Source organism: Solanum lycopersicum, chromosome 3 (genome assembly GCF_036512215.1).
Source record: "Solanum lycopersicum chromosome 3, SLM_r2.1".
Taxonomy (NCBI): Eukaryota; Viridiplantae; Streptophyta; class Magnoliopsida; order Solanales; family Solanaceae; genus Solanum; species Solanum lycopersicum.
Genome location: NC_090802.1, coordinates 5360004 through 5371970, shown reverse-complemented (window position 1 = coordinate 5371970; position 11967 = coordinate 5360004). Strand labels below are relative to the sequence as shown.

The window sequence follows — 11967 nt, the reverse complement described above, 5'->3', positions numbered from 1 at the left end:
CTTTACGTGAATGTGAAATGCTTTGTGCATCAAGTTAATCTTTTTATAATTATTCTTATTAGCAAGACAAGTAGTCAGTTTTATTAGTGTGAGTTCAAATCAGAGTAGGCTATTTTCATCACATTTAATTACGGTATAAAATTTTATTAATTTGCATAAATATATAATGCGTTGTGCATCATTTTTTATTTTTTTTTTAAATTTTCCTTAATAGCAAGGCAAGATATCACCTTCTACTACTATTAGTGAGTTTAGGATATTCGAATGGTTAAATTTATAGCATATTAATTTATTTTTTAAAAAAGAAAAAGACTTAATAATTTTGTAATTTAATTGACTAAACAATTCATTAAAATAGATTCTTTCCTTAATCAAATTCTAAATATAAATGGCAAGTCCCATTATATACGCAAACTGCCACAACCACGCAAACAAAACGCAGCCGTTTGTTCCTTTTAAGTTACTCCACGATGTCGTTTTATTACCGGATCCAAACATATAAATTTGAATAATTACATAAATAATTCGCAATAATTCATAGAGTTTTCTTGTGAATTTCAACAAAAATCATTAAGTTTCGTGTACGATTCAGAAATCAGAAAAAAAAAACAATTTGTTCTCTGTTGAATTCTGGTAAAAATTTTGTTTATAATTATGATTCTTGATTTTGATGTGTAGAAAAGATTCATATATTAAAGTTAATTTTTTTTGTGGTTTTCTTGCATTTTTGAGTAAATTTAGAGATACCCTTTTGCTTGAATTGCGTTTATAAGTGTATATTTATGTGATTCTGATGTTCTTTAGATGTTTGAAATTTGCAGTAAGAGATAAAAGTTTGAGTCTTTCAATGGCTAAGAGTTCTTTCAAGGTTGAACATCCTTTGGGTATGTTTTCTTTTAACTTTTCTTTGTTGGACATGATTTGATTATCTTTAAATTGAATTATTGGTAGACAGAGATGATAAGGTAGAGGGTCTTTGGGAAACTGTCTCTCTTACCTCCACGAGGTAGTGGTAAGGTCTGCCTTAGTGGGATTTGACGGGGTATGTTGTTGTTGTAGAGTAAATGTGTGCAGACTTAGTGTGGGTGAGTAGGTGGGTGGGGGGATTATATGTGTATACATATACATAATGAGGATAATTATTGAGTATTGATCAATTAATTTAATTTGTATGATAATACTAGTTTCCTATATAAAATTGTAGGGCTTGGTTGAAGAAAAGTTGTGCTATAGCAGCTAATAGTGTCTACGTAGGTGTGCTATTTGTAGACATACATGTGTGTGTTAATGTATTGTTCGCTTTGGGCCTAGGCTAACAAGGATTTGTCTTTACAGAAGGGCCATAAAAGCACTTACTGTGTGAACTTGAGCTATGTCGTATAAAACTCTTCAATTTCCTCTTACTGGGAGTCGTCTAAGATGTCATATGCACCTTATCTTTAGAAGTTCTCATTAGCTTGCCTTCTGTCAAGGGCATCAAATACGCCCTAAGCAGTTCTAGCTCTAAGGTTTTCCCCTCTCATACCATATTTTCATGATTCAAATCCATAGCACGTATTGTCCACTTTGGACCTAGGCCCAAACGGATTTGTCTTTCGGGATATGCACATCCGACCCTAATTATGCATGTACTATGTGAACTTGAGCTATGCTTTATAAAGCTCTCCACTTTCCTCTCCCATTTTGATGTGGGATTTGCCTAAGTCATGTCATGCACATCTCATCTTCGGCCAGTCCTGCTTGACCCATCCTCTGTAAGTGGCTTCACAGTTAGTTTGCTTGCACACGCTGTTGGTGCAGCTATACCCACCATCCAAATGCTACATCAGCTTAGGTTGGCAGGTGCCAGGATGTGGGTAGTTTAGTGATGTTTATGCTTTGTAACCTCCTTGTTACATTGTATATATTTGAATATTTCTAGATGCCTCTTTGAGAGCAAGTTAATTGACGAAAGGTAAATATTTGGTAAAGCAACAACCAGATATCATTGAAGTTTTGATCTATATCCTTTCATGGTCTGATGGTCTATATATATTCTGTTATTAGTCTTCCTGAATCTACGAATATATCAGGTGCATAAATTCATCACTGAAGTATCAGGGAATAATTGCAGCTTTTAGTTAAAACACAGCTTATTCAAATCGACAACACCAACTAGTCGAGATAAGTTTCATTAGAAAAATTCTTATTTGCCTTAGAAGGCAATATTTAGTATGGGAATGAATTGAGTGGAATAGCTGACCCCAACTGATTTTGCGGTTGATATTTAGTTGATTGTTTGATATTCTGATTTGGGATTGCCGACTAGTATAGGAAGTGATGGTTTTTGATGCTTTTCTTTCCATATAGCTTCAGCCTTCAAGATATCAGATGTGTTGCCTGTTCTTTTCTTTTTCTTTCGAGCATATCCTTATTTACTTGAGCTGATAACTTCCTGGTTAAGAAAAGCCGGGGAATGAGACAAAAAGGATGTATGTAATTATGCTGATGTTATCAATGTTTGTCCTTTTTAAATAGAGAGGAGACAGGCGGAATCTTCTCGCATCAGGGAGAAGTATCCTGACAGAATTCCGGTATGATATCTGGTGTTAAAAAGGTCTTGCACTTCATTGATACTTCAGTACCCTTATTTCTCGTGGCTATGTTTCCCATTCAGGTGATTGTTGAGAGAGCAGAAAAGAGTGATATCTCCGACATTGATAAGAAGAAGTAAGTTGCTTCTTTTCTTCAGTACCTCATGTGTTTCTTCCTTTCGCAATTAAACACAGGCTGCTGCTCGAGTGTCATGCTACTTGTTGCGCAATAAACTTCAATATGTTAACAGAATTAGTCTCATACTACTTGATTGTTGCCGATTGTTCATTCCTATGTATAAGTAGATCCGACAGGACCATTATTTATTTCTGTTACGTTCGTGACATAGGTATCTCGTCCCAGCTGACTTGACTGTTGGCCAATTTGTTTACGTTGTCCGAAAGAGGATCAATCTCAGTGCAGAAAAGGCCATATATGTCTTTGTCAAAAACATTCTGCCTCCAACTGGTAAGTGAAGTAGATTATAACATAAGGTCTCGATACTATTCCGAGACATTTGTCTTTGACATATCTTCCTGTTGCAGCTGCTCTGATGTCTGCAATTTACGAGGAAAACAAGGATGAAGACGGATTCCTTTATATGACATATAGCGGTGAAAATACATTTGGGTTCCTCGAGCTTTGTAATTAAATTTTTCAAGTTAACTATCTGTATCGTAAACCTGCTACCAATTTGAAATGTACAGATGACAAGTCTTTGCACTCTTATCCCAATATCTCTCATAGGTTGATTATTAATCCGTTCATTTATTAGTTCAATTCATTTAAAAAGTATACTATGTGAGAATCACAACTCTTGTTTTGTTTCATGTTTGTATATTAACTTTCTTAATATAATTCTGTCATCAAAGCGTTTGTAGTCCAACGGTTAGGATAATTGCCTTCCAAGCAATAGACCCGGGTTCGACTCCCGGCAGACGCAAATATTTTGCCATTTTTTGTGTGTGTGACTTAAGAAAAGTCTTCCGAAGAAGCAAGCTTCAACGCTCCTCAAGACAACGGAGTCATGGGGAGGTTAAAGAGCATCCAACGCATAGCGGCCTTTCATTCCCTTGTTTCATCGTGGCACCCCCCCCCCTTTCACCCACACACACAAGCACCCTCCGGCTCAGGGGACCAAAAAACGCTTTTCGTTTTCCACCCTTAGTCGACCCTTGCCGCCTTCCTTAACAAGCCGTCGAGCCTCTTATGCGCCGCCTTCTTCGTAGAAGCCGTCCGGTTTATCTAGAAGTTTGAATTCTATGATAAAGAACGGTGTAATAATAATTGGTAAGAAAAATGATCTATCACGGTGTGATATATATAGATACTTTTAAGATAATAAGTATGAAATCTAACTTTTTTTTAAAAAAAATATCAGTAAAATTTTAAATCAGAGGAAATTATAAATAATCATTTCTTATTTTGGGACTTTTACATAGAAATATACGAAACAAAATCTATATTTATAAAGTATAATAATAAATCATAATACATCAAATTTATTTCAAAATATTACAACTCATAATTTTAATGATATTGCATGTATAAACCATGTGTAGTAAATTGATACGACAAAATACAAGATATTTAACCATTCTTATTATATAGAGTAATATTTTAATTCCCTATCAATAGCTTTCTTCAAGAAACTATTTTCTTCAAGTACCATTTGAATTGGCAAGAACCCTAAACCATTAGCCATAGCCACCATCATCTCCTTCATCTCTTGTTTAAATTCTTTTAAATCCACCGTCCCGTTCGAGTCGTGATCGAACTGAACGAAAATTGAACTATAAACTCGAGAAATCTCGTTTGGATCGATTTTCACGTCGATACCAAAATGTGTATCGAAAACCCTTAACCCCTGCAACCAGTGGTGAAATCAAGAATTTTATTAAGAATAATATTCAAAATTTAGTTAGAGAAATTGAATATAAAAAACATGATGTTATTGTAATTTGAAACGTGAATTCTCTAGAAGATGACGTGTACACTGACCTTATTATTCTTACCTACCTTTAATCTTTGAAATTATATATTCATTAAAAAGTAATCTTTAAACTATATGGCTTGGATATGCCCTTACCTGCAACTCTTTCAACATTTCTGAATAAGAAAGTATGCCATCATGATCTTTATCGAGATTGTTGAAGCGTTCGACGATAAATTCACTGAACGCTTCTTCGTCTTCCACGAAGCTAAGGATTGTGGCGCCATCAAGAACTTCTACACTCATTTTTGTGGTATGAATTTGTTGCTGCTATTGAAACACAATTAATGAATATAAATAATTTGTAGCAGAAATTCTATTTATACAATATGCTTTTTGTCAAGTATTGGAAGACTACCAATTTAGAGTTGCTAGTTTTGTCAAGTACATGTTATCGTAGGAGTCAACAAGACTAATAAAAGTGTGTGTATTTTGAATTCTTGCACACAGATTAATGACATAATCTGTTGGTTGGTCAATATATATGGATCGAGTTGATTTTAAAATTTTTAAATATTAAATTATATTATTTATGTTAAATTTTAAAATTTATAAATTAAATCAACGAAATTATAGTCAGAATTTTCAACCTCAAGTTTTTCAATTTTCTTGAATTTTTGAGAGGGTTTTTTCTATAAAGAGCCAATTTTGTTGAAAACGTGAGATTTCAAATTAATATTTTAAAAAATAAAAGAGCTAGTGAATTACAAATATTGAACGGTAAAAGAAAAAAAAGGAGGCATTTTGGGACTATGAAAGCTATAAAAGCACTAGTATTGCATAGCCAACAGATTATTGGCTAGCAATTTCAAGCGGGATGGACTATTTAATATTCGAAATTCATTATTTTATTTTATTTAATATTTTTTATTTCTGTAAATTTTAATTCGAGATCTCAGGGTTTAAAAGAAAACAAACTGAAGTTGTATAAGTGTATACCAGACAAATATATTGCTAATTAAGTTTCCACAATTAAATTGTCTTAATTCAATATTTTCAATAATTAATGATACTAATTTTGTAAAGAATATTCGTGTTTGGCTTGTTGATTTTACTACAATTTTGATTATAACATAAACGTGCTTTTTAATCTGGCCTTATTTATGTTTATGTCCTCCAACTTTAGATATATACAAGTAGACACTTAAACTTGTATATAGAACATATGAACACACGAATTATACATGGTACAATACACGTAGGACAAATAATGACATGTATATATGCGTCTATTTGTTTAATTTTATACAAGTTTAAGTATTTACTTGTGCACATTCAAAGTTGAAAGATATAAATATAATTTGAAACCATGTTAAACTACATATTTATGTATTATGTCTTGATTATATATATGATATATTTTGTTATTAATTTATCGATCTTGATACAAGTTTGGTATATGAAAGAGAGCTTTTTTTAGGATTAGGACTTAGAATTGTTAATTACTTATTTAATAAATATAATTTTATGTTAATTTTTAAAACTTTTGTCTTTAGACATTGCAATGTAAATATATATGAGATTACGGAGATCTGAATATTTATCCAGATTAAATATAACTATAATAAAGTGATTAAACAAAGCCTATGTAAAATTTGTTAATTTAATTTATGCTATGTTTATGTTTTAAAAAAATTGTTATTTAGGTGAATCCGGGATATATGATATCCACAAGATTGTAGAGATGTATAGAATCAAAATTATTCATCGGACAAATCAGATAAATAATTACAGTTAATCAATCAACTTATTAAATATCGATTTTTCAAATGTATTAATCAATTAGTTAACCAGTAATATACCGATTGATTTGATATTGAATTATCGAGTGATGTATCGACTAAATTATAGAACCAACTTACGTCTTTTATTTTGGAAAAATAACTTAAATACACAACTATAAGTTTAGTATTCTCTAATTTTCCCTTCTTTTTTCAAATATTACATAATTCTTTTTTTTATTTTAGTAGAAGTTTAGACATACATAGTCTTCTCTCTTCTATAACACACACTTCCCCATATCATGCCTATTTTTTTCCACTAAAACACTCAATCTTCTGAATCACTTTTTGAATTTTGAATTATTAATTTTAATTAAAAATGTTTCACAACATTTAATATGAAATTTTGAATTTCAAAATTCAAAAAAATTTGAAATTTTTGAAAATTGGATGCTTGTGCTCATGTGATGCTTGGAAAAGACGTTTTCTCTCTCTCAATAAAGCCTGAGTTTGATTGTGCCTTTGCCATGGGATTAGTACTTGTGCTTGATCAAATCCAAGTTGATGATTTTGCTGAAAATCGGGTCGATGCCGACCCAATTATCACAGAGATCCCAATTTTTCTTCTTAATTTTTCTCTATGAAAGAGTTTTAAATTATATGATTCCGACGATGAAAATTAGAAAGAAAATAAAAAAAAATCTTTGCATGATCCTATGAATCTTCAGAAGGATTCAAACAAAGACTCTGGCGAAACATCAAAATCAAAGTTTATCAAAATACAACAAAAAAAGAAAAAAGAAGCAGCAAACATTGTTGTCAGGCCTACATTGTTTCGGGTTTGTATTTTTATACTTATTTTAAAATTGTTGTTGAAATTAGTAAAAATTTTAAGGAATACAATATGTATCAAAAAATTATGAAAATTATTATCATATATCAGACAAGGTTTAATACATAAGTACTAAGTGGATTATAATGTTTAGTCTATGATTTGATACATGAATTAGATGTGTATCATATGATTTCCTATGTATCAAGGGTTTTTGAAATTTTTTCTCATGTATCAGTGATTAATTTCAATAACTGCGGCATCAAGTGTGCTTGCTGATACATTTTGAATCAGTGTGCTTGCTGATACATTTTGAATCCATCAAGTGTGTATAGTGTTTTAGATGATGCATTGATACATTTTGAATCCATCAAGTGTGCTTGCTGATATATTTTGAATCAGTGTGTATAGTGCTTTAGACGATGCATTGATACATGAATTTGTTGTGTATCATAATGTTTTCTATGTAGCGGTTTTGAAAATTGTATTCAAAATAGATGATATAATCTTTGATTTTCAAAATTTGAAATTAATATTCAATTACGTACTAATTTAATGCTGATTAATGATCTGTTACCGTAAATTAAGCTATTTCAGTTAACAAGTTTAAATGTACTGTTTTTTCCCCATTTTTTTCTTAACAGTTTAAATTTACCATGTATCATTTACCATATATCACTAGAGTCTAAAGTATCACGGAACAAAAATTTTAAGGGATTTTTAGTAAATACTAAATTTGTCGAGACAGAGTGTAATTATTGAATTACACTATGAGATTCCTTAAATTTTTACTTTTATTTTTCTAAATAGGTATTTTTGATTATTTTACCTAAATTAAATATCAATACAAAATATAGGGGCAAAATTGTAAAAGACCCCTAATATTACGCAAACAACCTCTTTGTCTTCTTGTTCCATTCAGTTTCGCTAACAAGAGAAACAAATTATTTACAAATAAAAGTCCATCCAATAACATTACGCCACGTCAGACAACCATCAAATTCCGAAAACACGTCCAGGTTCAATGAATCTGTACACTGTCGTCTTCTTCAGGTGATATTTTTTTTTCTCTTATAAATCAAAGAAGAAAAAAAAAAGAAGCAAAATATTACAAATTCAACAAAAACCCAGAAAGCAAATCCTCTGTTTTTGTTTGAAAAAAGTATTTGGGATTGAAGATTTGTTGTTTGAGATTTGAGAAAATGGCTTTGGCTTTCAGTTCTTCGGCTGTAATTCATGGCTCTCTTTCTTCTTCATCTTCATATGAACAACAACAACCTAAAGGTTACCCATTACTCTTTTTCTCTCCATTTTTTCAGTTTTTGCTTTTAATTCTGTAAATGTGCTAGAGAATTTTCTCATCTGGGTTTCGTTTTTTTTTCTTCTTTGGTTCTCAAATTTTTAATTTTTGCACTTAAAACTGTTAATATGATAAAGATCAGAGAATTTAAACATCTGGGGTTTGCTATTTCTTTGTTTGAGTTCCTAAAGTTTCAATTTTTACACTTAAAAGTGTTAATGTGATGAAAATCGGAGAATTTTATCATCTGGGTTTCGTTTTTTTTGGTCTAATTTGCTGTTCTTTTTACAGTTTCACACATGGGTATCACTCAGCCGATGGATCGGTCTCGAATTCCATTGAAAGCAGTGAATTTTACTCAGAGGAGTTTGGCTATGAAGCCATTAGTTCCATTAGCAGCAACTATCGTTGCTCCTGGTGAGTTAATTAGATTTTTAGTAATTTGTGTGATTTACTGCTAATTTTTGTAATGGAAATGATTTATTTGTTTGCTTTTGTAAATTTTTTTTGTGGGGTTTAGAGGTGGAACAGAAAGCAGAAGCAGATGATTATGAGAAATTGGCAAAAGAGCTAACAAATGCTTCTCCTTTGAAGATTATGGATAAAGCCCTTGAGAAATTTGGAAGTGAAATTGCCATTGCTTTCAGGTATACCTTTTTTTTTTTTGGATTAGGGGGTGTGTCCCTTTCTCGAACCCTGCTAACGCGGGATGCATTGTGCACCGGATTACCTATTGGTGTTGAATTTTCGTATCCAAATTGAAATTTAAGCATTGTAGCATGGAAAATATTGATCATGTTTCTTTTGTTTTAAAAAACTGGTTGGTGTTTTGTTTCATAGGAACTACTCAAGGTGGAGTATAATATCTCCTAAATGTGTATGAACATTGCAAACTAGTTTCATTTATATGTTTCTCACTGAAGATAACTTATGTTGCATTCTAATTTGTTAGTTTTTCCAAATCAATCATCAGTTAATGCTTTGTGTGATGCAAATGCGATGAAGAGTTTAGATGGTCATCATGCTATATCGTTTTTTTTTTGGTCTAGGATTTTGAGTATTATCCTGATACATCTGCTGTTCTACTTGTTTATCCGAAATGTTGGTTTCCTTTTAGATGTCTCTCTCAAATGAATTTCTAGATTGGTTAGCTCGCTTTGGTACATCTCCTAAATGATATCCTTATTTTGTAGTGGCGCTGAAGATGTTGCTTTGTTAGAGTATGCTCGTTTAACTGGTCGTCCATTTAGAGTATTCAGCCTTGATACTGGGAGGTTGAATCCGGAAACCTACCAATTATTTGATGCAGTGGAGAAGCACTATGGGATTCGTATTGAGTATATGTTCCCTGATGCTGTTGAAGTTCAGGCTTTAGTGAGGAACAAGGGCCTGTACTCTTTCTATGAAGATGGCCACCAAGAATGCTGTCGCATAAGGAAAGTTAGGCCCTTGAGGAGAGCCCTGAAAGGTTTACGTGCCTGGATCACAGGGCAACGTAAAGATCAGTCCCCTGGTACTCGATCTGAAATTCCCATTGTTCAGATAGACCCTTCGTTTGAGGGGTTGGATGGTGGAGTAGGCAGCTTGGTGAAATGGAATCCTGTTGCTAATGTGGATGGCAGTGATATTTGGAATTTCTTGCGAGCCATGAATGTTCCAGTGAATTCATTGCATTCACAAGGTTATGTTTCCATTGGATGTGAACCTTGCACACGAGCTGTCCTACCTGGCCAACACGAGCGAGAAGGAAGGTGGTGGTGGGAGGATTCCAAGGCCAAGGAGTGTGGCTTACATAAGGGCAACATCAAGGACGAAAGCATGAACGGTAATGGAAATGCCACTGTCCATGCAAATGGTAGTGCTGCTCATGCTGATATTTTTGACACCAACGACATTGTAAGCTTGAGCAGGCCTGGAATCGAGAACCTATTGAAGTTGGAAAATCGTAGAGAGCCTTGGATTGTTGTTCTTTATGCCCCTTGGTGCCGGTTTTGCCAGGTAATTTATCTTCTCATCAACAACTTTTTCTTTCTCCACCAAGGCATATCCAAGATTTGAATTTGATTAGTTCAACCTTCAAGGTTCTTAACACCGAGCATAAGACATTATAAGCCATGTCTCGAAATTACTGAATTCAGTTGAGCCATTGAATATAGGCTGTTTTGCATTCGCCCTCTACTTCTCCAGCCGGATGGTATCAGGGGATCATCTTAATGATCTTTTTTTCTGATTTTGTACAGGCAATGGAAGGATCCTACGTTGAATTAGCGGAGAAGTTGGCGAGTTCAGGTGTGAAAGTAGCAAAATTCAGGGGAGATGGTGAGCAGAAAACATTTGCACAAGAAGAATTGCAGCTTGGTAGCTTCCCTACAATACTCTTCTTCCCTAGACAATCTTCACAGCCCATTAAGTACCCGTCGGAGAAGAGAGATGTCGACTCCTTGCTAGCTTTTGTGAATGCCCTCAGATGAAAAACATATAATGTGTTTACATATCTTGATGAGAAGCTATTCCGCAATACAAAAGTTGCGTGCAAGCTGGTTTGGACACCACAGTGTTATCAAGAAAAAAAAAAGAACTTGTGAGATTGTATGGACTTATACTGTCCTCTTAGTCCACTCCATTGTTTTCCCTTTTTAACTTAAACTTTTTGTATATCCATCTTTGGTGAGAGCTTAATTTCTAGGGACTCAATTTATTTGAAATCAATATTTTGGTTGTTCATTGTATTGGCTAGGCTACCTCGTTATGATTTCACTCTAGTCACTAGCCCTACTTTTTGACATTACCTCGTTCAAAATGGGCGGAAAAAAAAATACCGTTGAACTATTGAAAATGGAGCACTTGTATTCTTGGTTATCTTAGTTACTAGTTTATATAAACTAGAATTAGGTTGATCATGAAGTTGAGATTAATCTTTGAAATTAAGGACTTATATAGTTGATAACATGCAATGCATGATCAAGAACTTAACATCTTCCTAATTTTCAACATAATTACAATTCTCAACATCTATATATAATTTCAAATCCCAAAACAAAATTCTCACACACTACAAAATACAAATAACAAAACACTAATTTTTGTCTTAATTCAACTCATAAAAAAAATGGCAACAAAGTTTATTTTCCTCCTCCTTGTTGCTAGTACACTTTTTGTTGTATCCACAAATGCTAGAAACATTAAATTTGTGGCAAACTCAAGTGATGAAATGTATCCATATTATCCACTCCCTAAACCATTTGGTTTAAGTTTTGGTCATGTTGGATCAAGTTTTGGTACTAATTTTGGAAATGGCAATGCTAATGATCAAAGTGTGTTAATTGGTAGTGGAAAAGTTGAAGTAAATGATGGAGCACTTGGACGTCATTAATGTTAATTACATCTCTTCAAATACGGCGACCGATAGAATCAAATATTTTTTATTAAGAAGTTCAAAATATGTGAAAATAAGTCTAGGAAATATAATAAAATGTGATAATGACTCCTAATTGTATGTCTATTATGATTTTCATGTTAAACAAAAGAAAAAAAAAACATTTTTATG

General features: G+C 32.8%; 2 protein-coding genes, 1 long non-coding RNA gene and 1 other non-coding gene across 5 annotated transcripts; 3 read left to right on the top strand and 1 right to left on the bottom strand.

Annotated features, from left to right (window-relative positions):
* Positions 1–416: 416 nt before the first annotated feature.
* LOC101253062 (autophagy-related protein 8C-like) lies at positions 417–3303 on the top strand. Of its 2 annotated transcripts, XM_004234427.5 has the most exons (6): positions 417–633; positions 822–884; positions 2518–2573; positions 2657–2709; positions 2924–3042; positions 3120–3303. In XM_004234427.5, exons 2-6 carry the CDS (start codon positions 848–850, stop codon positions 3224–3226), a joined length of 372 nt encoding a protein of 123 aa, XP_004234475.1. In that variant the 5' UTR covers positions 417–633; positions 822–847; the 3' UTR covers positions 3227–3303. The 2 variants fall into 2 exon arrangements, with proteins under 2 accessions (XP_004234475.1, XP_004234474.1); XM_004234426.5 differs by lacking the exon at positions 417–633 and having other exon boundaries at positions 779–884.
* Positions 3304–3445: 142 nt separating this feature from the next.
* On the top strand, positions 3446–3517 carry TRNAG-UCC (transfer RNA glycine (anticodon UCC)). The gene has a single exon. It is a non-coding gene; the product is annotated as a tRNA-Gly (tRNA).
* A 507-nt stretch (positions 3518–4024) lies between these two features.
* LOC101252752 (uncharacterized) lies at positions 4025–4955 on the bottom strand. Its single transcript, XR_011220342.1, has 2 exons — positions 4664–4955; positions 4025–4441 (listed from the first exon to the last, which is right to left on the bottom strand). It is a non-coding gene; the product is annotated as an uncharacterized lncRNA (long non-coding RNA).
* A 3152-nt stretch (positions 4956–8107) lies between these two features.
* Positions 8108–11149, top strand: LOC101252466 (5'-adenylylsulfate reductase 3, chloroplastic-like). The gene is made up of 5 exons (XM_004234424.5): positions 8108–8404; positions 8712–8837; positions 8941–9067; positions 9614–10418; positions 10661–11149. Exons 1-5 carry the CDS (start codon positions 8323–8325, stop codon positions 10889–10891), a joined length of 1371 nt encoding a protein of 456 aa, XP_004234472.1. The 5' UTR covers positions 8108–8322; the 3' UTR covers positions 10892–11149.
* Positions 11150–11967: the final 818 nt, after the last annotated feature.

What these genes read in the sequence shown, in the direction of transcription:
- LOC101253062 (XM_004234426.5), top strand. Translation starts at nt 794, where the DNA reads ATGTTCTTTAGATGTTTGAAATTTGCAGTAAGAGATAAAAGTTTGAGT. An exon ending in CAAGGTTGAACATCCTTTGG is followed by an intron (nt 885 to 2,517) that starts GTATGTTTTCTT and finishes CTTTTTAAATAG; the next exon opens with AGAGGAGACAGGCGGAATCT. An exon ending in AAACATTCTGCCTCCAACTG is followed by an intron (nt 3,043 to 3,119) that starts GTAAGTGAAGTA and finishes TTCCTGTTGCAG; the next exon opens with CTGCTCTGATGTCTGCAATT.
- LOC101252466 (XM_004234424.5), top strand. Translation starts at nt 8,323, where the DNA reads ATGGCTTTGGCTTTCAGTTCTTCGGCTGTAATTCATGGCTCTCTTTCT. An exon ending in AGCAACTATCGTTGCTCCTG is followed by an intron (nt 8,838 to 8,940) that starts GTGAGTTAATTA and finishes TGTGGGGTTTAG; the next exon opens with AGGTGGAACAGAAAGCAGAA. An exon ending in CTTGGTGCCGGTTTTGCCAG is followed by an intron (nt 10,419 to 10,660) that starts GTAATTTATCTT and finishes GATTTTGTACAG; the next exon opens with GCAATGGAAGGATCCTACGT.